At 37.5% G+C, this 27,789-nt stretch overlaps 1 protein-coding gene across 1 annotated transcript in view; it reads left to right on the top strand.

The window, feature by feature from the left end:
- Window positions 1–27,788, top strand: part of BBS7 (Bardet-Biedl syndrome 7) — a 37,788-nt gene extending 10,000 nt beyond the window's left edge. The window contains exons 6-19 of the mRNA XM_081136331.1: window positions 2,077–2,149; window positions 2,556–2,672; window positions 4,126–4,256; window positions 8,993–9,077; window positions 9,945–10,047; window positions 11,576–11,768; window positions 13,218–13,292; window positions 15,204–15,269; window positions 18,211–18,350; window positions 20,174–20,338; window positions 23,619–23,728; window positions 23,864–23,967; window positions 24,096–24,219; window positions 26,414–27,788. Coding sequence (XP_080992457.1) covers window positions 2,077–2,149; window positions 2,556–2,672; window positions 4,126–4,256; window positions 8,993–9,077; window positions 9,945–10,047; window positions 11,576–11,768; window positions 13,218–13,292; window positions 15,204–15,269; window positions 18,211–18,350; window positions 20,174–20,338; window positions 23,619–23,728; window positions 23,864–23,967; window positions 24,096–24,219; window positions 26,414–26,547 — 1,620 coding nt within the window. The 3' untranslated portion in view covers window positions 26,548–27,788. The remainder of the gene's footprint in view (window positions 1–2,076; window positions 2,150–2,555; window positions 2,673–4,125; window positions 4,257–8,992; window positions 9,078–9,944; window positions 10,048–11,575; window positions 11,769–13,217; window positions 13,293–15,203; window positions 15,270–18,210; window positions 18,351–20,173; window positions 20,339–23,618; window positions 23,729–23,863; window positions 23,968–24,095; window positions 24,220–26,413) is intronic.
- Window position 27,789: the final 1 nt, after the last annotated feature.

Below are 27,789 nucleotides of genomic sequence, written 5' to 3'. Positions count from 1 at the left end.
CACCCTCCCCTCTCCCAACAAATGAAATTAAAAGAGAAAATTTGGGGAAAGGTTGTTGGGTTTTAACAAGGGATAGTTGAGATCAGGGTTTTATCATTGAGTTTACCCACCGTTTATGACATTATGTGGAACAGAATAAGCTTTCAGTAAATATTAGTTAGATAAGGAAGTGAGTGATAGAGGGAAAAATTAAAAACCATAATTGGCTAAAACAACCTCTTATAGCCATTGTTATTAGTAATAATGGTTATAACTATGTCTTCTTGAAACTAACTTTTCATTAAAATATACACACCAGGATCCATAAAATAAATTTAAGTGCAAGTAACATACAACAAGTGGATTAGTTGGTTCAGAAATTTAGGCCGATGATAGTGCAGTTGAACAAAAGTCTAGCTGTTTATTCTGTGCCACCACTGGCTGTCTCACTCTTTGGAATTTCATACCCAGATGGTCATTTCTTGGCATTAGCTCTTTTATAAAAGGAAAACTCCAGTGGTTCTATGAGGTTTGTTTTTTTTCCCCCTAAGGTGAGTTAAAGTAATGTTTAAGGTTTGTTCTAGAGGCAAAAATGATTAATTTCTCCCCTTGCCTGTGCTCCCAAATACAGAAAATACGAGTTGTTTGAATAAGGCTTTTAACAGGAGCTGGCTAGCATTCAATTAGAGATTGATGGGGCTGAATTCTAGGATTCTGCTTTGTTAACAAGAAGAGGTCCATATGCTTATTGTAAAAAAAAAAAAAGTCACCAAGGGTTTGTTAAAAACAAACAGTTGCAATCTTTTCTGTGCCCTGCACACTTCTCCCTGCTCCCCATCTGCCTTGCTAGGCAGTCTGCTGCCCCAGAGGCAGCCTTTTTTAAAAAACATGTTTTTATTGATTTTAGAGAGAGAGGAACAAGGAGGAAGAGAGAGAAAAACATCGATCAGAGAGAAACATCAACATTGATTGGCTGCCTCCTGCACGCCCCCTCCTGGGGATCGCACCCCCAACCTGGGCATGTGCCCTGACTGGGAATCCAACCAGTGACCTCATTTCATGGGTCAACACTCAACCACTGAGCCACACCAGCCAGTCCAGAGGCAGCCTTTTAAAAACAGTCTTGTGTGTATTCTTTTATGTTTATATAGTTCTATGTAGGTATTTGTAAATTTTTAAGTGTTATTTTAAATAAAAGATAAAGCACATGGCTCTCTCGTGTGCTCTGTATTTAATTTTTTTACTGTAATTTTACAAATTCTTTTCATTGAATGCTTTGTCATGGATGTTCTTTCCATGTGAGTATGAGTACATCTGCCTCATTCTTGACAGTTTCACAAATACTGTGCACTAAATGAAAGCATTACAAGCGGCAAAACTGAAAAAAAGACAAAAAGACCTAACTTGTTTCCTTATCTAAATAGTAGGTCATCCTGCTTCTTACTGGAGTGGGTTTTGGAAATACCCAAAGGCAAGGCCAGAACTTTTCTTAGTAAGTAACTTTGGGTCTGTTTACATGTTTGAATGTGCTCTATGTTAAAGGACAGAAGCAAAACATGTTTCCAGAGAGTTTTGTTAGGAAAAGTGACCAGTGTTAGGTTTTCAGACAGAGTATTTAAAATGAAAAGCATTGAGAGTGGAAGATATTTTAAATATTTGTCTTCTTGATTTTTATACTTTATATATAGTTTAGTTTAAAATGAGTTAACACATGCAAAATTGCTAACCAATGCAAGTTAATATTCGTGACCTAATTTTTTCTGTAGTTTTATTCTAGAGTTCTTTATATGAACATTGATGTTATCTCTGAGTGCCTACATTCTTTTACATTTGTATTCTGGCTCAGTTGGTTGGAGCGTCATCCCGTACAGCAAAAGGTTGCGGGTTCAATTCCAGGTCAGGGCACATACCTACGCTGCAGGGTCCATCCCTGGTCAGCACACATACAGGAGGCAATCAGTTGATGTTTCTCTCTCCCTTCCTCTCTCTAAAAATCTATTTAAAAAAAGAAACCTCAAAGGATTTAAAAGAAAAGGAAAAAGGTCCTTTAAAAAAAAAATTGTATTCTGTTTATTTTAAATATTTGTTCTCCTTCAGGGATCGGATGTGATATATGAAATCGAAGTTCCTGGCCCACCTACCGTCTTAGCACTACACAATGGAAACGGCGGTAATCAGCATTTCATTTTTCCACAGTCAAATAAGGGGGTGCATTATGTGAAGTCAGGATATTTCAGGTTCTTAAGCATTTATATATGAAGTGAAAATGGGAACTTGTAGAAGGAACATGAGCTGGAATTGAGACGGTTGTTGTCTGACAACTTGCCGGTCACCAACCGTAATGAGTTATTGAACTTAATTTTGAGTTTTCTCATCTTAAAATTAGATGATAAGGAAGAGTCTTATGTTTAATGGTTATAAAATTATCTGAATATATAACCATCTTCCCAAATTAAGTTTTCTGTCTTTGTCTATTATTTTTTTAATGAGACATTTACATGAAAGTCTATATGAAAGTATTTTAATTTTAAAGAGATGAGTTGTGGGATAAACATGTTGACTTTAATTATGACTAGGTGACTCTGGAGAAGACCTTTTGTTTGGAACATCAGATGGAAAACTCGGGCTCATTCAGATCACACCATCCAAGCCAAGACACAAGTGGGAAATTCGAAATGAGAAGAAGAGGGGAGGTATGTTTTTGATGTCGTTCAGATTCTGAAATTTAGTTCATTCTAGATTAAATAGTTATAAATCATATTATTCATTCATAGTATGTATCTGGCAGACTTGGCAATTCGTGGAGCCACCTCAGTTATATTTACCATTTATTTGTTTATCAGGTCTGCCGTATTTTTGGCATAATTTTAAAAAATAAGACATGCTAATAGTACTTTGTGATAGGCTCTTTGGGCTCATGTCCATCTATAATGTCATTCTGTGCTCAAATCCACTTTTCATGGTTGGTGTGGGGAATTAATTAGAATTTGAGAGGACTTGGTCTGAAGCAAGGAAGGCATGCGGTGGGTCGGAATGATTCCTGTTTCCTCAGAATATAAACTTTCCTAAAGCTAATTTATATCCGACTTGGCAGGTAGTGAGATGGTTGCTTATAAGGACAGCATGTTCATTCCTACATTTATTCCTTCAACAAATACTTACTTGTTAGGGAGACAGAGAGTAAACAAGTGAGTAAATAAGGCAGCTTCAGCCTGAGGGAAATCTGACAGAATGATGGGGGGGGAGCGCTTCTTTTAGCCTCGGTGGGTGGCCTTGGCCTGCATCTTACTAGAGGTGAAATTTGAGCTCAGATCTGATTGACAAGAAAAAAGAGTAATGTAAAGATTTGGGGGGAAAGAATGTTCCAGGAAGAGGGAAAAATAAGGGCAAAGGACTTGAGGCAGAGGCAAACATGATTCATTTGAAAAGCAGAAGACAAGGGTGACTGGCCTGAGATAAAATCAGAGGGGGGGCCAGGGCAGGGCCAAATCGTGGAGGTCCTCGGCAGCCTCGAAGTCCCTGGAGTTATAAGTGGGGGTGTGGCATGATCTAATTTACCAAAACACACAAAAAACACTCCCCCGAGAATGGATTTTGAAGGAAGCAGGTCAAAATTGGAAGCACAGAAGTCAGGAAATTATCGTTGCAGTTGTTATCATTTCTCCTGGTGTGGGCTCGAGATACCAGTAGCCTGGATGAGGCTAGTGGGAAGCTGGAGGCAGAGTTCATGGGACTGGCTCGTGGGTGTGATGTGAAAGTGAGACCGAGAGGAACCTGGAGCGGAGCGGTCTGGATCGGCACTGAACGGCCAGGTGGTGCCAGGCAGGGAGGAGGCCTGGAGGGGCAGCGCGGGAAGCCTGAGGTGCCCATGAGGTCTCAGAGAAAAGGCTCAATAGGGACTTTGCTGAATGGGCCCCGAGCTCTAGGGAGAGGCCAGACCCGGAGACAGAGGCTTGGGGGTCCTCACCATGTCGATCCTAGTTAAAGCCTTGGAGGTGGCTGAATGTGCATGGGAAAGAAGGGGACACCTGACTGTACTCAAAGGGTTTGTTGATTTTTCTCCCGCATGCTGATTTTTTTATTCTTACTTGGTATATACTTGCGTATGATGTTAGCATTATTAACTTACCACTTATTTCTTTAAAGGTATTTTGTGTGTCGACAGCTTTGACATTGTGGGTGACGGGGTTCAAGATTTACTTGTTGGGAGAGATGATGGAACGGTGGAAGTGTATGGTTTTGATAACGCAAATGAGCCTGTTCTACGCTTTGATCAAGTAAGTTCAGTTTTTCAAAGACTGTGTGCTTATTATTAATCAAATAATTACAGAGGTGACTGATGTTTTATTAAATGAAATTATTATAATCTTGTGTTTGGCTTAAAATATTGCTGCTTTGATGCTATCAATCTTCTCTAGACTACTCTCGTGGTTGAATATATAATAGACTGTTGCCTTCAAGCTGAATGAGTACTTCCTCATATCTAAGTATTAAATATTTTGCCTTAGTTTCTATAATGCAAAATAGATTACAGGAGTAACGTATGTTCGGGTAACATAAATGAGACTCTTGTAAAGCAGCGATTTTCAACCTTTTCCATCTCATGGCACATAAACTACTAAAATTCTGCAGCATGCCAAAAAATATATTTTTTTTGCTGCTCTGACAAAAAATAGGTCTAATTTTGATTCATTCATACTAGACGGCTGTTATTATGTTGGCTGTTGTCTTTTTTATTTTATTTAACAGTCTTAAGGGGAAAAAGGTCAGTGCCCTTGACTAGTCAGGTACTGCATGCTTTAAAAATTCTTGTGGCGTCCTGGTTGAAAATTGCTATCGTAAAGTAATGGGGGATAAGCTTCATGTTGTTAGCAATTTCACTTCTATTTACCCAGGAGTCCACTGTAGAAGGAGAAATGCTAGGGAAGAGTAATTTGTAGTTCACAAATTTTAAATGTAGTTAAGCTTGTTTATCCCTGGTACAAAGCCACATGGGGAAGCGTTCTGGCATAACCTGAATCTTTCATGTTCGCGAAGTAGTGGTCTCAGTCCAGGCTTCCCCATCCTGCCGCGTGCCCCAACTCAGCATCAACTTTTCTCCTTTAGTCTAATTTCTCTGACAGTGGTACCTCCCAGGCTCAGCTTGAACTGCAGATCAGCAAATACAGATGTTTTGGTGTATAGATAAGTATGCTAGATAGATAATAGGATAAAAGTATTATACAACTTATATTCTAGATTTATTTCATATTTCTTCATCTTACTTGGTATAAGAAGTCCTCTTGCTAATGATGCAAAAAATAGTTTAGGCTTAAAAATACATAATAATTCTTTGTTGTTGATGTCCTGTTTTTTTCTCTTCAACCCTGAGACACTTTTGTATTTGAACCCTAAGTCTCCTCCTAGACTTCTGTTTCAGACTCCAGTAATGACACAGCATTTCCCTCCTCTGCTGGGTATGGCCCTAGGAAATCCTCTCTCTCCCCTTTCTCCTGTTCATCTAAGGACACAAGTGCTGGTCTCCGCGTAGGTTAAGCTGCAAATAAGCTGCCTCATCTTGGATTCATAACGTCACTCCCTTTATTTTCCTGATCAGGAGGCATCCTCTGATCTGACACAGTCTGGACTAGTGCTTGTTTAATCAAAAAAGTTAAGGAGCAAATCATAAAAAGAATGGGAAAAAATGTATATATATATATATACCTTAAACATGATATTTTTAGTTAAACGTATAATATATTCATTTGTCAGTATTTTGAGGAATGAGCAGGGTCTTTTGTGAGTTTACCTCCCTGTCTGGCCTCCCGGGTTGTTATTTGCATAAGCTGTATCTCTACTGTGTTATCTAGCATCTCTTTACCCTTATTTGATTTTTAAAAAATATAAATTGATTTTTTAAAAATATTAGCTAAATCTACAAGTCTAAGACTTTTACAAATATATACTTGAAGTATATAAGATAAATGAATTTCAAAAATGCTGTATTAGCCAAAAATATGTAGAAGTTAACAGGTTTTTATTTTTGTAACTTTTTTAAGTACATTGGGTTAATTAAGGTACTTCTAAATGAGGGAAAGAGTAAGTTACAATTAATAGTCACCCGATAAACCACTCAAGAAGTGAGAAAGTATGTGGCTCTTGACTGGGTAAGACATCCTCCTACAAGTCAGATGGTTTTCAGTGGTTTGCTTTCAATAAATTGAAGGAGGACCTAGTCTGTAGATGATATGTCATTAAAAATCATGTTTGGTGGTAGATCAGTTGGTGATTTTAGGTATGTAACTTGGAAGATGTTTAAACAATTGAGCAAACTTTCTGTAACAAAATTTCTTTTATTCTCATCAACATCTTTATGTGACTAAGTTTAATTAATGTTTCTTTCTATCTATGAAAATGAAAAACAGGACTAGAGCTGATGTTGAACCCAACCTTATTCTAGCAATATAGAAACAATTTTCCTTGTGATACATGAGTAATTTGGAAGAAAAATGTTTTATTCATCTCATCAGATACATTTCCTGTAGAATTTTGCTTTTGTATCAATTATTATTTACTAAATCTTGTATACTCGTTTCAGTCAATTATGTAATACTGATTATAATGATAGAAATTCCTAAGACTTAGAGCTTTAGGATCACAGAAGATAAAACATTTCATTTATGTTTCTTGGTTGCAAGAAGTATAAAAATTTCAAGCGTACAAGTATGTTTCATTAAGATAAATGTATGTGGGGGAAATGGAATGAAAATAAGAGTTCAAGTAGAACACGGGATAAAGTCAAATTTCCAGCTGTTAAAGGATTTATTTTTCCATTTTTTTAAGTCAGTGATTGTGTATATAAAGTTGTCCTGGTATTTGAATTCATTGGGTTTGATTAAAGGATGTGACAGTTTTAAAATGATTATCTTTAAAACTTCCAGAAATTACTTTCTTTGTAACTATTTAAAGTTGTGATGAAAAATCGAAAAAGACAATTTAAAAATGTATGGGAAGCCTGGCCTGGCGTGGCTCAGCGGTTGAGCATCAACCTAGGAGCCAGGAGATCGCGGTTCGATTACCGTTCGGGGCACGTGCCCGGGCTGTGGGCTCGATCCCCAGTTGGGGGCGTGCAGGAGGCAGCCGATCAGTGACTCTCATTGATGTTTCTCTCTCTCTCTCTCCCTCTCCCTTCCTCTCTCTGAAATCAATAAAGATATATTTTTAAAAAAAAATTGGAGGGACATGGGGCACATGGCTTTTTTTTCAGAAGACTTCCAGTGTATGTGAGATCTGCTTAGCAGTGCACCTTTGAACCTAACTTGATGCAGACTTGTAATCAAACCTTTGTAACTCGAGTCTCTCAGGTAATTAGTCTCAGGAAAGGCTGAGGGAGCCTGATTTGTAACACAGCTCACAGGTTTGCCTCTTCTAGGAAGGAGGAAGGGAACTAGGATTTTTTAAAAATTCAAAATTGGCTATACTTATTTATTTTAGGATTTTATTTTACTTTTTTTTACTTTCTATTAAATTTATTGGGGTGACACGGGTTAACAAAATTATACAGGTTTCAGGTACAATTCCCCAGCACATATCTGTACACTGTGCTGTGTGTTCAACACCCCAGTCAGGTCTCTGTCCATCCCCATTTATCCCGCCCGTATATCTATCCCTCCTCCACTTATCCCCTCCCAACCTACCCCAGCAGTCATTAGCATTTTTAATGCTAGTGTCCATTTCCTTTGCCTTCTCCCTTAAAACAGTGGTTCTCAGGCTCTCCTGATAAGAATTACCTAGCAGGATTTTTCAAACTACTGGACAAAGCCTTTTAGTGGGTTGCCAACACATTTTTTTTTTTTTTTTTAATGAATTAGAATAGATTAGAATATGTCAGAGTGCAACACCAACCTTTTAAGTTATATCTGTTGTATATGTCCATGTGTGAATATATACTAGCTAGCAATATAAATATGTTGCTTGCTTTCTAAATAGCTTAAAAGCCACTCACCTAACCCTGGCCAGGTGGTAGCTCAGCTGGTTAGAGCATTGTCCCCATATGCCAAAGTTGTGGGTTCGATTCCCAATCAGGGCACATGTAAGAATCAACCAGTGAACACATAAATAAGTGGAACAGCAAATCCTTCTCTCTCTCTCCCACCTCCCTTTTCTCTCTCTCTCTAAAACCAATCAATAAATAAAAATTTAAAGAAAAAAAGCCACTGACCTAGAGTGCTGGTTAAAAATACAGATTGCTATTTGACTCACTCAAGTGATTATTATCAGAAAATTTGGGAAAGTATTGCTTAAAAGGTATGTAAACCCCAAACTTCTGAAAAACTTGCTTTTTCTCCATAGTTGCAAATTCCCCAAAGGTTCTATATAGGTTCTATCATATTTTTCACTCATCTTAAAAACTATTTGGATAAAGCACATGAAACATGGTCTGTGGCATTCAGAAAATAGATTATAAGTGTTTTGAGAGTTTTGCTTATGCAATTTTTAAAACACCTTTTTTATATTAATGTTGCTCATTAGATGACTTGTAGCTGAGTGGTACACACAAATGTGTGAGTCATTTGTTTTTGTTTTTAACTCTCACCCGAGGATATTTTTCCCATTGCTTTTCAGAGAGAGTGGAAGGGAGAGAGAGAGAAACATTGACATGAGAGAGAAACATCAGTTAGTTGCCTCCTGCACGATCCCAGTTGGCGCCAGAGATCCAGCCTGCAATTGAGGTCCGTGCCCTTGGCTAGAATCGAACCCTGGACCCTTCAGTCTGGGGGCCGACACTCTAACCACTGAGCCAAACTGGCTAGGGCCAGAGTCATTTTCAGTCTTCCCCCAAATCTGAAAACATTGGCATTTTCCGACATTTGTGCAGGGTTTTTGCCTTTCCATTCTCAGTGTCTATATATAATAAGTGTTCAGTAAACATATGTTGAATAAAGGAGACAGGAAATAAGTTTTGTGGCTTATTTTAACATATCTGTGAAATTTTTAGTTATTAATGAAATGCTTGATCTTAAATTTATTATAGGCGCTGTCTGAAAGTGTCACATCTATCCAGGGCGGTTGTGTAGGGAAAGATGGCTATGACGAAATTGTGGTAGCCACATATTCAGGTGAGGTACGTGGTAATGGGGAGTCAAAGAAAGAACCGATAATAAAAAACATCAATTTAGTAAATTGCTTTTGACAATCATTTTTTTAAAAACATATTATTAGTAAGTCACTCTTTTTAAAATTATTTTTATTTTTATTTATCTTTTTTACTTTTTTATTGAATACTGAGGTGACATTGGTTAATAAAAGTATATAGGTTGCAGGTGATGTAGTCTGTAAGAATGATGTAAGTCACTCTTATCTATAGCATTAAAAGTTTTATTGGTTAAAAAAGTAAGGATATATTGATTTATAAAACAGTTAATATTTAAATAATACTTTTTAAGAATGCTTGGCATATCAGTAATACCCTTAATAGTTAAGTGGTAGTCTGTGGTTTAAAAAGAAATTTAGTTTATATTTTATTTATATATTAATATAAGAAATATATTTCTTATAAAATTTTGCTTGCTTTTGAGTAGGTCATTTTTGCATTCTCACAATAATTATACAAGAGTTTAACTTAACATGAAAATAACTCTTGAAAAACAGTTCTTAATTCATCAACTATTTTTGCATTTGCTAGAATATATTGACTTATTTCATACTTGAAGACTAAAACTGTAAATTAAATGAAAGATTTCCTTAATCATAATATAATAGTATTTCAGGCAAAGCAAAAATAATACCACAAAATGCTTAAGTAATTTCTTTGTGGTTTGAATATTTTCCAGCTTAATTGCTTTGGATTTTTGTTTTGGTTTGGTTTTTGAAGAGAAATAGATCCTAAGAGTAAGGTTTATGTTGGTGGACAAAGGGCATGCAGACTGGGTTTCTTTTAACACGTGCAGAGCTTAATGGTGCACGATTGCAATTCATCTCTGCAGGCTGGGTGACGGGTCTGACAACAGAGCCTGTTCACAAGGAAAGTGGGCCAGGCGAAGAATTCAGACTTAACCAGGAGATGCAGAATAAAATTTCTTCTTTAAGGTAATTTTGGATTTCTGTTTGCCTTTTTCTTTCTCATTTCATGAAGTGTGTGGTGGTGGTTTTCTTATTACTTATAGATGCAGTATATTTATTGGAAGGAATTACACAGTTAATTTGTTTATCACTTTTTTAAATGAAAGTTTATCAACTTGAGAAAATTAGCAGTAAGTGCTGATTAATATTTTGGAGTTAGAAATATACTTTTTGTATGTTTTATTGTATATTGACTTTTTCTTAGATCAAGAATTATATATTTTTATTTGTTTAGTTGTAGGGAGTTGTAGTGTTTTGTTTTTTACAGGCGTTAGAAAGCAGCTAACACAGATGGCTCTGTCCTCATTAATTCTAATGTTCACTGCTCCTGCAGGCCTTTCTGAATCTCTAACTTTGGCTTATATGTTTTCTTACCGGAAATGAGTAATGGTGACTTCCTTAGACACAGGGATTGATTTTGTGGCCTGTTCAGTTTGACAGTTCCTTTGCAGAGGACTCAAGTAAAATTGCTTCATACAGTGAGGCAGTGGGAGGTGCTGAAACTGCTCTTCCTACTCCAACCCCTGTCAACCTCTTGGGGGAGTGAGCGCCAGTATTTTTTGGTGGTGGTTGAGAGTTACAGAAGTGTTCTGGTTCACTGAGCCACATCACAGTTCCCACAAGTGCTTCTCCAAAGCCACCAGGGCAGCAAGTTCTGGTGTCCATGCCACAAGGATAGCAAGTGGAGTTAATGCTGACTAGCTCACATCCTCGTACAATATCTTATGTTTTCAACCAAGTCTCCGCTCCTGATGCAGCTCCTGAGAAGCTCTGTCTGCTCTGTTCACTCAGCACCTGGCATATAGGCACATACGACACACTCAGTAACTATTTCCTGGACGAATGAGTCTTTTCTCAAATGTTAAAGCTTTACAGCCTCCTTATTTTGTCTGTCTCCCCTGATGTCTTACTGAGAGGTGCATGTTACTGGTTTCTTCTTAAGTCTCGTGTTCCTGTGCCCTGGTACAATCGGGGTCTCCTCTGATTAGTACCATATGCACCTGGGACCAGATTGGTGTGTTAGAATTAATTATTTAGACCCGACTTACAACTTTGTATTAATAGAGCTGGTATGGGACTGAGTAGATGTCTTAATTTTTAGATTAGAGATAAATAATGTGGAATCACTTGGTCAGTCCTAGAAGCAAAAATTTTGTTCCTGTTAGTGTTATAGTTCTAGCTCAACCAATAAAAATCAATTTTGCAGCCCTGGGTGGCTTAGTTGGTTGGAGCACCATCCCATACACCATAAAGGTTATGGGTTCTCTCCCCAGTCAGGGCGCATATATGGTAGGCAACTGATCAGTGTTTCTCCCTCACGCCACTGTATCTCCCTCCCCCTCCCCCCTTCCTCCTTTTCTCTAAATATGTCCTCAGGTGAGGATTAAAAAATAATCCATTTTGCAGAGAAGTAAATGTCTCAGATTTTTATGAACACTCTAAGGACCTCAGATGTTCGTACTTGCAGGTGAGAGTTGTGTGCATTTTCCCCTAGGAGTGAGCTGGAGCAGCTGCAGTGTAAGGTCCTGCAGGAGAGAGAGAAGTACCAGCAGTCCTCGCAGTCAAGCAAAGCAAAGTCAGCAGTGCCTTCTTTTAGTATAAACGACAAGTTTACATTAAATAGAGATGATGCCAGCTACAGCCTTATCTTAGAGGTGCAGACAGCGATAGATAACGTCTTAATACAGGTAAGCAAAACGTCTGATTTCTTTGTTGTTTGACAGGATCTATTTTACGCACCAGTTATACTCGCTAATTATTGAACGCTTTTAGTTTAGACAGTGATGTTTGTCTTTTAAATGTTATATGTAGTTTAGGTAGTACTTTTAAAGGCTTACATAGCCTTCCATTTGATTACCAGTTTGCTCATAGATCATCTGAATTATAGCTTTACTTTTATTTATCTTGTACATATTAAACACAAGACTGAAGGACTCAAGTTTGAGGATGGGTCAGAAAGGATAGTAAGTATTTTGTACTTCGGCTAATCTTTAGGAGAATCTTAACAGAGCTGGGACTTAGAAAACTCCAGAATTTAATACCCTTATTTGAACTTTTTTCTAAGTTTCAAATACTAAAATAATTAGCCTGCAGTACATCTTGCATTATCAGTTCTTACGTAGGTCATTAGGCAAACATGATAATCCCGAAGGTGAAATTTAAGGATAGTAACATACAACGTCATTCTTCAATATATTTAATCATTTTTTTCTTTAAGTTGGAAGATACTCAGGAAGTGGAAAAGGGTGATAGTATGATGAATGGAGAACAAGCAGATGATAAAAAAAAAATCAGAAAATGAGAAAAGACTACGGGGAGGAAGAAGACAAGGTTTAAAAAGATGTGGGGGAGATCAGATTGTTAATCAAAACTTAAAGGGAGAAATCTTTAACCGTGCTGGCTGGGCCTGCCGCAGTGCAGTTTCAGGAGCACCATCTGCATAGGACACTGTAGAGCGGCGTGGTCCTGGAGACGGCCTCTGCGGGGGGCTGGGCGAAAAGGTGCCGGGCTTGAGAAGTTCAGATTGGTGGTTACAGAGGAGTCACAGGGATGTGAAGCGCGGCACAGGGAATGCAGCCAGTAATACTGTAATAACTATGTACTGTGCCGGGTGGGTACTAGAAATATCAGGGGAACGCTTTGTAAAATGTATGGTTGTCTAACCACTGTGCTGTGCACCTGAAACTAGTACAAAATAATACTGAATGTAAACTGTAATTGAAAAATTAAGAAAAAAAAGAAACTGCCTTTCCAGAGGAGACCAAAAATTATCTTTCTGTGTTACAGCTGAATTTAAAATTGTTAAAAATGAGCTGATATAGTAAGATTGGCCATATGATTATATGTTGCCTCTGGTAACATTTTTAGCACTGACACAGAGGGGAAGATTCTACTTTTAAGGAGATAGTAAGATGATACTCTATGACCTCCCATATTCCAAATTTAAAAAGAATGGGTCAGCATAATATTTATTCTCTATTATATCTATTTTCTAGAAGGTACATATTATCAAATATAAATGAAGAGAATTCACACTCTCAGGTTTAGGGATGAACATGAGGAAAACCCTTAGAGGAAATAGGCTTTGAAAAAATGGTAGTTTTCCGTCTGAACCTTTTTTTTAATGTTGACTGTAGAGTGATGTTCCAATAGATTTACTTGATGTGGATAAAAATTCTGCTGTTGTCAGCTTCAGCAGCTGTGATTCTGAGGTGAGTAGAAATATAAAGAATTCTTAAGACACTTTCACTTCTATTTGATTTTGAATAAAGCCTACAGACACCACGAGGGTTCCATGTTTCTTCATCCATTTCTCCTATAATAACCTTTCCCTCAAAATCTGCTCCTGCTCTTTCTTTGTCCTCAGATAATCCAGAAGCTGAGTGTTGTCCTAGATCCTTCCTTTGACCCGTGAAATCCAATTAGTCCCCAGCTCCCGCCAGTCCTTCCCCCGCTGTTCTACCTGTGCTCCGCTTCCTTCCCCTGCTGTTAGCCGTCTGGGCCCTCACTGTGCTTCTGGAACCGCTCGTTCCCTTTCCCTGTCGCCAGGATGGCCCCACTTCCCGCTATGATGCACACTGCCAGACAGGTCTTCCTAAAATACAGACATCACTGTGTCATTTCTTTCTCAAAACCTTTCAGAGCTTCCTTGTTCCCTGTTGCACGTGAGTTTAGATTCCTCGCTGTGGCATAGAAACCTTTCCATGGTTCAGCTCTTGATTCCATCTCCACTAATCGGCCACAGCTGCTACTTTCCCTTCCACGAACATTAGCTCTGCCAAGCTGAAGTGCTTAATGTCTTGAAAGTACTGTACAGTTTTACACATTCCTGCATTTGAACATGATCTGTTCCTTTTGCCAGTCTTCCCTCACTTTTCCTGGGCTTGTTGAATCTTGCTTAATGCTCATGTAGCAGACATTTATTGAGCACATACTGTGTGCAGGGTACTGGGGATGAGATCCTCTCAGAGCTTTTGGCCCTACTAAACCACTTGCAGACTAGCAGACTCCGAGCTGGCATGGCTCCTGAAGGGAAGTTAGGTCTGCAGTGGCTGCAATGCAGAGCGCGCCCGAGCAGGAGATGGTGACGAGTGGGCAGGTAGTTCTACACATGAAAAAGGGAGGAGTACAAGGAGATAAAGAACAAAGTTGATACTATATTAGGGAATAACTTTCAATGTAATGTAATTTCATAGTAAAGCTTTTTTTCTTGATAAGAAATTATATAACAGTTGTGTTATATATGCTTTGTCATCCATTTGTGAATTAAAACAAAACATTAGGGCCTACATTTTTATCATTATTTAAAAAATCAAGTTAATATACACATAAAACCTTTCATTCCTAAATTACTATGAACGATTAACCTTATTTACATCACTCTGTATTCTTTGGAATGAGTGTTTCATACTAATTTAAAACCTGTTTTCTCGAATGATAGCTTTATAAAAACCTATGGAGATGTCAAGTATATACAAAAGTAGAAGAGTAGTAAAATTATTTTCATGTACTCACCACTTACTTCAAAATATGGTCAGTCCTATTTTATGCTATTTTAGTAGTTTAATATTTAATTTCAAGAAGTTACAATACTTGAAGTTACCACTGCAATTTAATTTAACAAACATGTATTGAATTCCTACAGTAAGCCATGTACTGTGCTACTTGGTGGAAATAGAGATGAGATATTTCTCAGTCCTCATAAGTATTTGTGAAAAGCAAAGCTATTCTGTACCAAACATTGATGTCTTTGTCTTTCTTTTATAAACATTAGGAGTCGGTACTATCGGTTAAGTTTTTAGAAAACTATTTTGGAACATTGTTATAGAGTCTCAAGATGAAAAGAGCCTGAGCTTTAGAGTCAAAGATACAAATTTGAATTCTGGTTTCATTACTTAACTGGCTCTGGGGAAATTTACCCAACCCCTCATGCCTCAGTTTCTTCATTTGTTAAAACCTACATAGTAAAACCCCCACATAGGGCTGTTCGTAGGAGTAAGCAAAAAGCATTTAGCACAGTGCCACCCAAATGACAGGCGCTCAGTAAGCGTAACCATGTTGATGCTGTTTCTATTGCTAACAACACGGGCTCACCCTTTTCCTTCACTTTGAATACTTCCCAGGCCAACGACAACTTTCTTCTCGCCACCTACCGGTGCCAGGCAAATACCACAAGGCTGGAGCTCAAGGTAAAAGTGCTTGAAATTACCTTTACTTGAAAGTCTGTACTTTGTTTTTTATATTGGTATATCTTACAACATAAGGTATCATTTCTTTGCATTAAATTTCTCCCTGAAATGAGTCATTTTGTAGTAATGACTTTGTAATGATCTCTTAGGTTTCAATTCAGCCTAGACCACTGTCTCTGCTATTATCACTTAACCAAGCACCTTCTCTAAAATTATCAGTTCTTAATTTCCTCTAACTGGAAGTTTGTTTTCTAATTTTCTATTATGGAAAGTTTCAAACATGTAAAAGCAGTGAGTCCAGCTTCTGCAGTGAGGGACTCGTGGCAATCTCGTTTATACTCTCTGTACACTCCAAATCATTTCAAAGCAAATACAAGAGATTTTATCAGTTCATTTGTAAATATTTTGATACATGTGTTTAAAAGGTAACTCTTTTTTAAATATATAACCATAAGACTGTTATCACACCTAAGAAAAATAAACAGTAATTCCTAAGTGTCATCAAATATTTGCTGTTCACATTTCACTGTTGTTTTTTAATCCTTACTTGTGAATATGTTTTATTGATTTTAGAGAGGGGAAGAGGGGAGAGAGAGAGAGAAACATCAATTAGTTGTCTCCCATATACTCCCTGACCGGTGCTTGAACCCGAAACCTAGGTATGTGCTCCGACTGGGAATCAAACCTGCAACCTTTTGGTGTACAGGATGACACTCTAGCCAGCTGAGCCACCCGTTCAGGGCGATTTTTTTTTTTTTTTTGCAGTTTGATCCAGTCATGGTCCATATAAGGTCATTTGGTTGTTGAAGTATCTGAGAACTTGCCCTATATTTTCCTACTACCTGGATTTTTCTGCTTGCATTCTAGCGATATCATTTATTCCTGTTTATACTAGAGAAAATCTTTTGAGGTATTTTGACAATTTAGTAACATAATTCTATAATTAAATATTGACTTTCATACACAGTTCTATTTTAGTTAATTTGTAATATGAGATTTTATTTAAATTTTTTTATTTTTGATATATTTATGATCTAAAAATTGAGACTGTAATATTTTTCCTGGTGTTGCTAATCTTCTAAGACTCAGAGTGTGTGTTTTTTTTCCAAGAGAGATGCTGCTACACAGTTTTTTCACACCTGGTTAAGGAAGTTTCAGTGAAATGTAATTTTTTTCTAAGCAACTTACTTTAGTCCACATAAGTCCCCTTTCATGTATTTTGAAAGAAAAATTGAAAACTGGGATATGTTTATTACTAAAGGAATATATTTAAGCATATTTTATGTGAGCTAATTAAACATTTAAAATTACATTTTTACTGAGCAAGATGGTGCCAGTTAATTTGAAAGTAGGCCTAAAAAAATGCACATGTGATAATTGAATGGTGGGTTATATAGCTACGTGCTCATTCCAAGGAATATTAGCTGGTTATGGAGCGGAGTCCATGAAAATCACAAAATACAGATAAAATCCCTATATATGTATATATATATTATTTATAATGGTATAAATATGAAGAGAGGTGTGTGAAGAAACTCACCTGTCTGGTTTGATAGGTTACACAGCAGGGCGAGGCTTCAGTCAGACGGGAGTGGTGGGGAGGTGAAAGTATTAGGACAGGCAGTGATAAAGGAAAATGTGATTCTTAGAAGTAAAAACAAAGATGTTTATGATATAAATAAAACTTATTTATGTGAAATTATGTATTTGTTTTTGTACCTCTGCATAGAGAGATGTAGGAAAGTATGACTATCAAAATAGCAATAGTGTCACCTTCTGGGTGGTAGGGTTTCAGGTTACTTGTATGTTCATTCTAGTTTTTCTTTCTTGTTAGGATGCTTTAAATAATGAATATGAATTATGTAGCCCGAGAAGACACTATGACCTTTTATTGTGGAAAAATTATGTGCAGCTTCCCCTTTAAGGGCATGTGTAAGCTTACCCTTTAAAAAGAAACCCTATATAGCTTTCTCAGATCTATTTTTTATTTTCTTTCAGTGTTTTTATTCTTTATTATTTTTTTCCCTTTTATCTTTCCTGTCTTCCCACTCAGAGCAATATTTGCAGTGTAACATTTGCAAAAACTCTTGCTTTAAACTTGTGTTTACATTTCCCATTGAGGTAAAACATGAATTTTTTTTTTCCCCTCACATGCTGGGAAAATTGTAAGTTAAAATATCAGATTAGAGAAGCTATCTTTGTAATACAAGAGAGAGTACAATCACTGCATGGATTTCAACAGGGAGGAGCTGAAAGGGGGCAGGAGGGAGTAGCTGGCAGCTTTCCAGCTGTTCTAGGATTAGGTCTTCACAGTTTAATGAATTACTGTTTTCTGTTAACTGTTTTTGAACTCTCAGGATAGCCAACCAGCCATATTCAAAATAGCTCAAAAGAATTTCCTCATCTAAATATGTCATAATAGATTATGGGTCTGCTTCTCTATTTTCATGGAAAATCAAGAGTTAAGTTCTTGGGAACATTTTTTTCCTGTCAGTAGATTTTTATAACAACAGCTTTATGCTATTGTACCCCCATTTCTGAGAAAATAAAATATTCCATATAAGTTTTATTTGAAAAACTCACTCATCCCTTCAACAAGAATGTCTAAACTCTAACCATTTTCCTGTGAATATTATAAAGTACAGCGTGCGCCTGCGTTTTTAAATATGGTAGGGTAGTGTGTGAGAGTGTGTGTCTTTTGGAATACCCTAGCATTGCTAAATGTAGGCAGATCAGCTGGAACTATGTGGTGGGGTAACTTTTATAGATGAGTTAATTTTGCTTTCCACTGCCAAAGTCTTTTAAAATCTTCCTTCCCTCTGGTGATTGAAAATTAGTTGATTGATAGAATGTCGTTATTTTCTTCAAAATATGACGGGAGAGACTGAGGCAAAGCTGCCATTGCTGGGTGATTCTCACGCTCTCCTTTTCGTGTTGTCAGGTTCGCTCGATCGAAGGCCAGTATGGCGCACTGCAAGCATACGTGACTCCAAGAATTCAACCCAAAACCTGCCAGGTCCGCCAGCACCTTATCAAACCCCTTTCCCTCCATCAGAGAACTCACTGCATTGATCAGGACAGGTAGGAGAAAGGAGGGAGCCGTTTATTTTTAGGATATGACATAATGCAGATAAACCTGCCTTTGATTTTTTAAAACATGTTTTTATTGATGTTTTGGAGAAAGAGAAAGGGAGAGGGAGGGAGAGAGAAACATCAGTGTGAGAGAGAAGCATCGATTGGTTGCCTCCTGCACGCGTCTCAACCAGAGAACCAACTCGAAACCTGCGTATGTGCCCTGACTGGGGATCGAACCGGTGACCTGTTGTTGCACAGGATGATGCTCCAACCCTCTGAGCCACACTGGCCAGGGCAGCTTGCCTTTAATTTTTATAGTGTAAATTCTGGTAGGTATTTGTACATTTTTTTTTTTTTTTTAAATATATCTTTATTGATTTCAGAGAAAGGAAAGGCAAGGGAGAGAGAGAGATAGAAACATCAATGATGAGAGAGTCATTGATCGAGCCCGCAACCCGGGCATGTGCCCTGACCGGGAATCGAACCCCGATTGCCTGGATCCCAGGTCGACGCTCAACTGCTGAGCCACGCCCGGCCTGGCAGTATTTGTACATTTTAACTTAAATGCTATGGATTAATATTTCTCATTGATGTTAGTCTTTGTCTTCTTTCAGAAACTGGTTTGAGCTGGATTGTTCTGTCTTTCACATAGACTACCATTGTGAGATCAATAGAATAACACTCTCTCAAATTGCGTTTAGCATGTGTAGTCTCTGTTATTTCTGACTTTCATCTAATTTAAACATCCTCCTGTTTGTAGTTTTTTGCTTTCTTCCTGAAGATGAGATGGCTTAAATGAAGGAGGAAGGAAAGAAATTAATTATTGAGTACTTTCCCTGTGCCATGCATTGTTTTAGGGGCTTAGGTATCATTTAAGTCTTAAAAGACAGGTAGTAATGTCTTCCTTTTACAAATGAGAAATGGATACTTGGAAAAGAAATAAATTGCTGACATAAGAAATAGAGCTATAATTTGTTAATGGTGGTAGCCTGGTGTACCGGAAAGAACAGCAAACAGGGAATCAAGAGGCTCAGATTATAATCTTGTATCTGTTCCCCACGACTTTGGGGGGAAAACTTAATCTCTCTGGACTTTAGTTTTCTCGTCTGCAAATGAGAGGGTGGTCTGGATGATCTCAAAAGGCCTTCTAGTTTTAGGTTCCTGAATTCTCTATCTTCTTAAAATTCCTCTGAGCCTTTAATTTCACAGACTTTATATTTTTAACTCTGTGTAATTATTCACTTGACTTATTTAAAATCTACTTGATATATTTTACTCCCGTGTGTGTTTGTATGTGTGTTCCCGCGATTTTGCAAGATAGAAAGTATCATTCCACATCCCTGCAAGACAGAAGGTATTGCTCCCTGACTGGCCCAGGCGCTCACAGCTAGTGAGTCCTGGAGCAGGGTTTCAGTCCATGTCCGTCTCACTCAGAAGCCCAATTCTCTGCCTGCACATATGCTGACTGTTACCCTAAGGAGATTCTTGTATAAGTATGTTTAGGTAGTTTGTGTAGTAGAAATACTAGATGAACCTTTAAAAAGTGAAATCTACCTGAGTAAACTGAACTTTATGTGTAAAGCATGTTATAATGAAAACAAGCTATTTGTGTCACTTAACTGAATATTAAAAGCAGAGGTATGGATAAGCACTCTTTTTTCCCCCCATGAAATCTGATGGGTGAGATTAATCTGAGAAAAATTAAATGGGTACTTTTGTATTTGTTTAGCTGCTATTGAAAATTCTGTTTGTTAAAGTGTTGTGTACATATAACACCTCCACATATTTTGTATTTCCATGCAAATGTGCACCTCTGCTGTGAATTACAGACCCATGAATACACTGACTTTAACAGGCCAGTTCAGTTTTGCGGAAGTTCACTCCTGGGTGGTGTTTTGCCTTCCTGAAGTTCCTGAGAAGCCTCCAGCAGGAGAATGTGTGACATTTTACTTCCAGAACACCTTCCTGGACACACAACTGGAAAGTACCTACAGGTAATACAACCCATTACCGGTTCACAAATGTTCTGATCTAAATGGAGCTTCTACATTTTCTTTTGTTTTAGAGCAGGAATAATTTGTAAATAATAGAATTGAAACCTATACTGTTCAAGAGAATCTATTGAAAAACAAGTGGAATTAATGAGTTTTTAAAAACAATTGAATAAAGATGAATATGAAAGATCAATACATTTCCCATTCCCAACAATAACCAGTTAGAAAATAAATTGTTTAAAACAACCCTTTCACAGTAGCAGTAACAGTAACAAAATGTCCGTATAAAAGCTGTAGGAACAGTCTTTATTAGAAATATGCAGAAGCGCCCTGGCCGGGTTGCTCAGCTGGTTAGAGGGTCATCCCAATAAGCCAGGGTTTGATTCCTGGTCAGGGCATTACAAGAATCAGTCACTGATGCATAAACGAGGGGAACAACAAATCGATGTTTCCATCTTTCTCTCTCCTTTCCTCTTATTATTTAAAAGCAATAAATAAAATTTTAGAAAGTTACATGAAGAAACTTTAAAATTTTATTGACGTAAAAGACTTGATTCAATAGAGTAATGTATTCTGTAGTCCTTAATATGAAGACATTGTAAACTTGGCAGTCCTCCCCAAATTGATTCGAACATTAGCCTAATTCCAGTAAAAATTCCAACTGAATTTCTTCATGCAAAAATTGGAACTGACGCAGAACTTCAGAGCTGAGGACATGCAGGCTTTTGAAGCCTCGTGCTCTGAGGTGGAGGCCACTAGTTGCAGCCCTTGCCTTCCCCTCCTGTCCTCTCGGCTCCCGCAGCTAGTGTCCGAGTTCAGAAGGGCCTAAACTCCCCTCCGTCGCGCCCGCGCCCAGGGTGCAGCCACTTCCTTCTCTAGGGCCGGTTTCTCCGCTGTGCTCCCAGCCCACACCCTCCCGCTGCTTCAGGGTCGTTGCCTTCTCATTCCCACTTCATCTGTAGGTTGTTTTTTGTTTGTTTGATCTTTTGTTGTTTTAATTTTGTGTTATTTGGAGGGGACTGGGCTGCTTATCCTCTCTCTGTCTCGGTCTCCTGGGGTCCTTTGCCTGAGCAGATTACTGAAGAATTCTGCGCCCTGCTTCCAGCTGAGACTTTACTATGCTAATTCTGGAAAAGGCAGTGAACACATCATTTCACCTCAAAATGCGCCTTTTAGAACCTAGAGCTCTCCGGAAATCTAATAGGTTTCAGGATCAGTCCTAGGGAGCTGTTTCCTGTATCTTCCAGGGAACTTACCTGTGTCCAAACCTGGAATACGACTCCTGTTTTGAAGTGCTACAGTGACCCCCGACCTCAGTGGTAGCCCACAGCTGGACGGGCCCGCACACCGTGCGGTTTAGGGCTCGCCGTGCCCTTGACTCTTCCTTCCTCCCCAGTGGAAGCTCTGCCTGCTCTTCAGGGACCAGCGCAGTGACTGCGTTTTTAGGCTTTTCGTGATTCTCTTCTCTGTTCCCATAGCATTTTATTCCTACTTGCCTTAGGTGTTGTATTATTTTTTTGAAGTACATGACTATGTAAGCTTTTAGCTCTAAATTAAACTAAGCTCCTCATGGGCAGAGTCTGTTCCTTTTTATTTTATTTTAATTATTTATTTATTTTTATAGATTTTAGAAAGGGAGGGAAAGGGGGAGAGGGAAAGAGAGGGGGAGAGACATCAATTTGCTGCTCCACTTACTTGTGCATCGTTGGTTGATTCTTGTATGTACCCTAACCCGGGATAGAACCTGCAACCTTGGCATATCAGAGACGATGCTCTAACCAACTGAGCTACCAGGCCAGGGCCAGAGTCTACTTCTTAATTACCTTTGTGCGTATCCTCCAAGTACCTAACACGTGGCTTTGAACATAATGGTGCTCAATAAATGTTAGGTATCTGAATAAAATACATATATGTGGGGAAGTACAGAAGCATGTGCTCTGGAGGCAGACCTACCTCAGTGTGAATCTTGGTTCTGACTCACCAACTTTTGATCTTAGCTAGATTACTTTACTCGTTGAGCTTTATTCTTCTGAGGAATGGAAATAATAGCACTTACTCATTGAATTGTGATGATTAAAAGAAGATAAGTCATGTAAGTCATTGCACAGTTGTCAGGTACTAGGTGTTTAACATTAAACATCATCAGTTAAAATTAAAGGCTAGTGAAAAACCTCATGACTTCTAAAATATAATTGGGATCAAAGTAGTAAGTATGTATTACTCATCTTTCTAGAGGAAAGAAATCAGTATTTGCCTATATAAACTGTGTGTGTGTATAAAAACCAAACCAAAAGGCAACATTGAATACATGAAAAATGGTATATGTTAATCGGGAAACTTTTGGTCATCAGAAAAAGGAACCAAACACAAAGAGGCTTAACCAAGTAAAAGGAATTTATCGGCTCCTACAACTTACAAGTACAGCAGTTCTCGGCCTAAGGACAGCTGATCAGTGGCTTAAGTGATGTCATCAAGACTTGATCTCTTTCCATTGCTCAGCTCTGTTTTTGTCTTTTCTTGCCTTTCCTGTGTAGTGTCATGGTGGCCACCAGAAGCGCCACCCAGCTTTATATCCTGTCAGCTACCATAGAGCCTCTCTCTCCCACTGGTTCCAGTAAAAAAAATAGTCCCAGGATTTAGTATCATTGTTGAGTATCATTGAGAACCACTGTGGTCAGTGGTCTGGAACACACTGTTAAATGCTTCCTCCTGAAGTCCCAGAAATGGGGTTGAGGCAAGTGCTGGTGGATTGAGAAGGGTGAGAGAAGTGGGGGGGTTCTCTAAAGAAAAGGGTCCTCTGACCATAAGAAGTGGCAGTGGATGCTAGGCATGAAAAAACAGATGTTACCCTTGGGTTTGATATCAGCTTTAGGATGAAGCATATAGTCATGCTCTAATTTATGTGAGTCCATCAAAGAAAATGTACTTATATGTAAGTAAGCAACTCTGTATTTTATATACATAAGGGGTTAGCTATTGAGAATTTTATTAGTGAAAATGATAAGCTGTTTTAAATGAAGGACATACAAATTGGCATATCTTTAGGAGGCCTATATCTAACATCTTTTGTTAAGTTTTACAAGTATGTTCAAAACTTGAATTAATATAGCAGTAAAAGGTTACACATTTAAAAATGCTTTATATTAATAATGAGATGTGTATATAAAGAAATCTAAAATCAAATGAAATCTAAACACTAGTTACTAGTTACAAAATATGTATTTACTGGGTGTATTTCCTTCTAAAGCTGTTCTCTTACAAATATATATTAATTTTGTAGAAAAGGAGAAGGAGTTTTTAAATCTGACAACATTTCTACTATATCCATCCTAAAAGATGTGCTCTCTAAAGAAGCTACAAAAAAGAAAATTAACCTCAACATATCATATGGTAAAAAAGAAAAATGAATCTTTTTTTAATGGTGTTTGGTTTTTTGTTTGTTTGCTTGTTTTTTGGTTGTTGTTACAATAAGAATATTTCTGATCAAAATGACTTTCTATTTGTGCCTGGCTCAACTCCTTTTAGAGATCAATGAAGTGTCGGTAAAACACACTCTAGAGCTAATCCACCCAAAGCTGGAGTACCAGTTGCTTTTGGCTAAGAAAGTGCAGTTAATTGATGCTCTAAAAGTAAGTGTATGTGTCATGGACTCGTTCTCATTATTTTATTGTGATAGGATTTCTAAAATGGTATAAAGACTTTAAAGTTACATTAAACTGAAATTTAAATGTTATGTTCCTTCTGTTTTTAATTTAAGGAATTGCAGGTCCATGAAGGAAATACAGACTTTCTGATACCAGAATACCGCTGTATTCTAGAAGAGGCAGATCACCTACAGGAAGAATACAAAAAGCAACCTGCACATCTTGAAAGGCTCTATGGTTAGTGGACTATTCCAGAATATTTTGCCATAGTTCCTTTCTCCTGGCTATTCCAGAGAAGCTGCACAGAGGAGGCAGGCAGGTTATGGCAGTTATGAACCTGTGACAGCCAATTTGTTGCTTACCATATTTATTTTGTCAAGATCATTTTAATATTTAATATTTTTACTGGATAAAATGCAAGTAAAATTAAGAAGTAAAATAAGCAGTGGATTTATATATGTGAAGAAACCTTTCCAGCGTGGCTCAGTAGTTGTGGGCTCGATCCCCAGTTGGGGACATGCAGGAGGCAGCTGACCAGTGACTCTCTCATCATTGATGTTTCTGTCTCTCTCTCTCTCCTTCTCCCTTCCTCCCTCTGAAATCAATAAAAACATAGTTTTTTAAAAAAGAAAGAAACCTGGTGTGAAATGAAAAAAATCTATGAAGCATTAAAATTTAGGCTATATTTCACACCGGTAATTTTCAGGTTTTGTTGCTATTGTGAAAATCAACCTGCAGCATTTAATATTTTTTAGCAAGGGATATAATATTTAATAAGGGATATATAGGTGCTGTGTCAAACCAAAACTCATTTTGCTTTGGTGGTAGAAGTTGGGTGTTTCACAAATTATATTGAAAGAGAGGGAGAGCAGGAGGGAAGGAACAGCTTAAGAAAAACTTTTGTTTTGCGATCTTTACATGAGACCTGTTGTGCATAGCACACCTGTTTACTTACAGCATCTTCATAATCAGGTAGGATATTTAATCCTTACAACGGCTCTGCAAGGTAGATGATGTCATCTCCATGTTTCACATTTTTTAATGTGAAATCTGAGACTAATGAATCGACTGTAACATGGGTGGGTAGTGGCAAAGCCTGCAGAAGCTCCTCACCCCAAGTGCATGCTTTTGCGCTATTTCAAGTCTTCTGTAGAGTTAATTGCTATCATCGGTCAACATTGATCCTTCAGCCTGCGTAATGAATTTCTTATTTTATACCAGAGACTTGCTCACAACTGTGATGATAATATCTAATACTGTATCTTAGTATTTGCTATATGGCAAGCACATGATCTCTTATCCTGACAGCAACTTAGAAGATTTGTGGTGTAGAACCACCATCTCTCCTCACCGATTCCAAAATCTAGAAAGCTTTGAAAATCAAAGCTGTTTCCATAAATAATTTTGCATCAAACCTGACTTGGTCTGAATTAATTTAATGACAGAAACCTCACTTAAACTGACATGAGGTGTTTTATAGTCTTTTTTTTTTATTGCGCTTAGTGTGGTTTACCCATGAGTTTTGTTGCAGAAGTATTGCTCTGTTTTGTTATCAAAAGCTGCCACTCACTCACCTTGGGTGTGATGCCATGTATGCATATTTTTCTGAACTGAAAAATTCTGAAAGGCCTCTCGCATCTAGGGTTTTGGATAAAGGGTTGACAAGTTGAATTATTTCCATTGTACATATGAGAGAACTTAAAGGTGAAATAATTTGCCCAGGTCTCTGAACCTAGAAATATTTGCCTTTAAGCCACATTCCAAGAATAGTCAACATATAGATGGAATATATATATATATATTTTTAAATCCTCACCAGAGGATATTTTTTCCATTGCTTTTCAGCTTTTCAAAGAGAGTGGAAGGGGGAGAAAGAGAGAGAAACATCAATTTGAGAGAGACACATTGATTGGTTGCCTGCTGCACATGCCCCAACCAGGGCTGGGGATGGAACCTGCAACTGAGGTACGCGCCCTTAGCTGGAATTGAACCCAGGACCCTTTAGTCTGCAGGCCGACGCTCTAACCACTGAGCAAAACTGGCTAGGGCTAGATAGAATATTTTAATCTAAATAAGCCTGTTGAGAACAGAATCTCTGCACTATGTCAAATGGTCAGCCTGTTATGAAATTCGAACTTGCGATGCCATGTATACCAAGAGCAGTTCAGAACTCGTCAGCAGTTGATTGCCTGAATTAATAGCTATAACCAGTTGTTAAGAGGGTTATTAGCCAAATGACTTATATTTTGAAACTTGCCTTAAAATCTCCCCAAAATAAATATTTTTTAAAGCATCAATCACTTTAGGTTTGTGTATAAATAATGGAATTACAGGTGATTAGGAAAAGATTACCAAGCAATCATTTACTTTCATTAAATACTGTCATTAATTAGAACTAATCAATAACAGGAAATTAACATTTTCTTTATAGGCATGATCACCGATCTTTTTATAGATAAGTTCAAGTTCAAAGGCACCAATGTAAAAACCAAAGTACCTCTTTTACTGGAAATTCTGGACAGTTATGACCAAAATGCATTGATTGCTTTCTTTGATGCTGCATGAAATATAAACAAGGTAAAGTTCCAGAGAAGTTGTCTCTTTAGACAAAAATGTTAAAGCAAAATTACAAGCTAACTGTACATACTTTTATTTCAAATACTTTTAAATATTATCTAAAAATATTTGAGATATGACTTTCTAAAATAATGCTTCTATATCTTTTGACGCATGCAAACTTTTAAAAATAAATAGCATTTTTATTTTTAAATACAAGTGGAATGATTATAAGGGATTTTAATTAATTTTTTGCAAGTGGTGTTTTAACTTTTATGTTGAAAAATAATATTTGGAAAATAAAAATACACAGTGTGGGACTAAAGTAGGTTTACAGTTGTTCATATGGAAAATTACAATAATTAATGCAATAATAAACAATACAAGAATAAATTCTGTTTTGTATACTCACAACTATAAACCTACTTTTGCCCCACTCTGTATTTAAATACTTAAGAAGCTACTCCCACACAGTATATGTATAAACTGCTTCAATTTTCAGAATGTATTTACATTTGTAACTCATTTGACTTTCACAACATATAGTATTTTGCCAAATCATATAACAAAACTGATTTTCACTGAGGTTAAGTGATAAAGAGGACATGCTATTATTTTATAAAGCGGAGACTAGAACCCACATCCTGGTGCCTGGCTTGTGTCCTGGTTATTATGTATGTTGTCAGCCAGTGGTAGTAACCTACCATTTATTTTTGCCAGGAGTTGAGATTGATTTGCAACTGATTTCACTTTTTCTTGATAATGAGCATTGTGACTGGGCTCAGTTTGTGGAATGCTTGAGGTGGCTCAGGGGTATAAATTGTGGACAGGGAAATGAGCAGAGCTTGCACAGATAGAGGGATGGGGTGATTTTAAGGTGATGTTCTGTAACCAGTAGAGCTACCGAGTGTCCATGTAAATATTGCAGGAACAGTAATGGCTTCATAGATTTTCCTGCACTAGCATCCATCCACTCATTTCCTTGATACCATGTGTGAAGGGAAATAAGACTTTAAGGCTATGGGTATTTTGTTCACTAATCTTAATTCATATTTATTCATATTTGGGGGAATATTGTATTTAAAGATTGCTTTAAAATGGCATAAAGATAATAATGGAAAATAAGCTATGTTTTTAAGAAGGGCACACATGAATTTGTCAGAAAACAAATGCTTCTTAATTATATGCCATTATAAATATTAGTTATGTGCAAGCCTTGTGTATTAAATGTGAAAATTTGTTAAAGGGACA

Source organism: Miniopterus schreibersii, assembly GCF_964146895.1.
Source record: "Miniopterus schreibersii genome assembly, chromosome: 4".
NCBI classification, from domain to species: domain Eukaryota; kingdom Metazoa; phylum Chordata; class Mammalia; order Chiroptera; family Miniopteridae; genus Miniopterus; species Miniopterus schreibersii.
The sequence above is the reverse complement of the archived record's forward strand: the minus strand, read 5'-3'. Positions and strand labels throughout refer to the sequence as shown.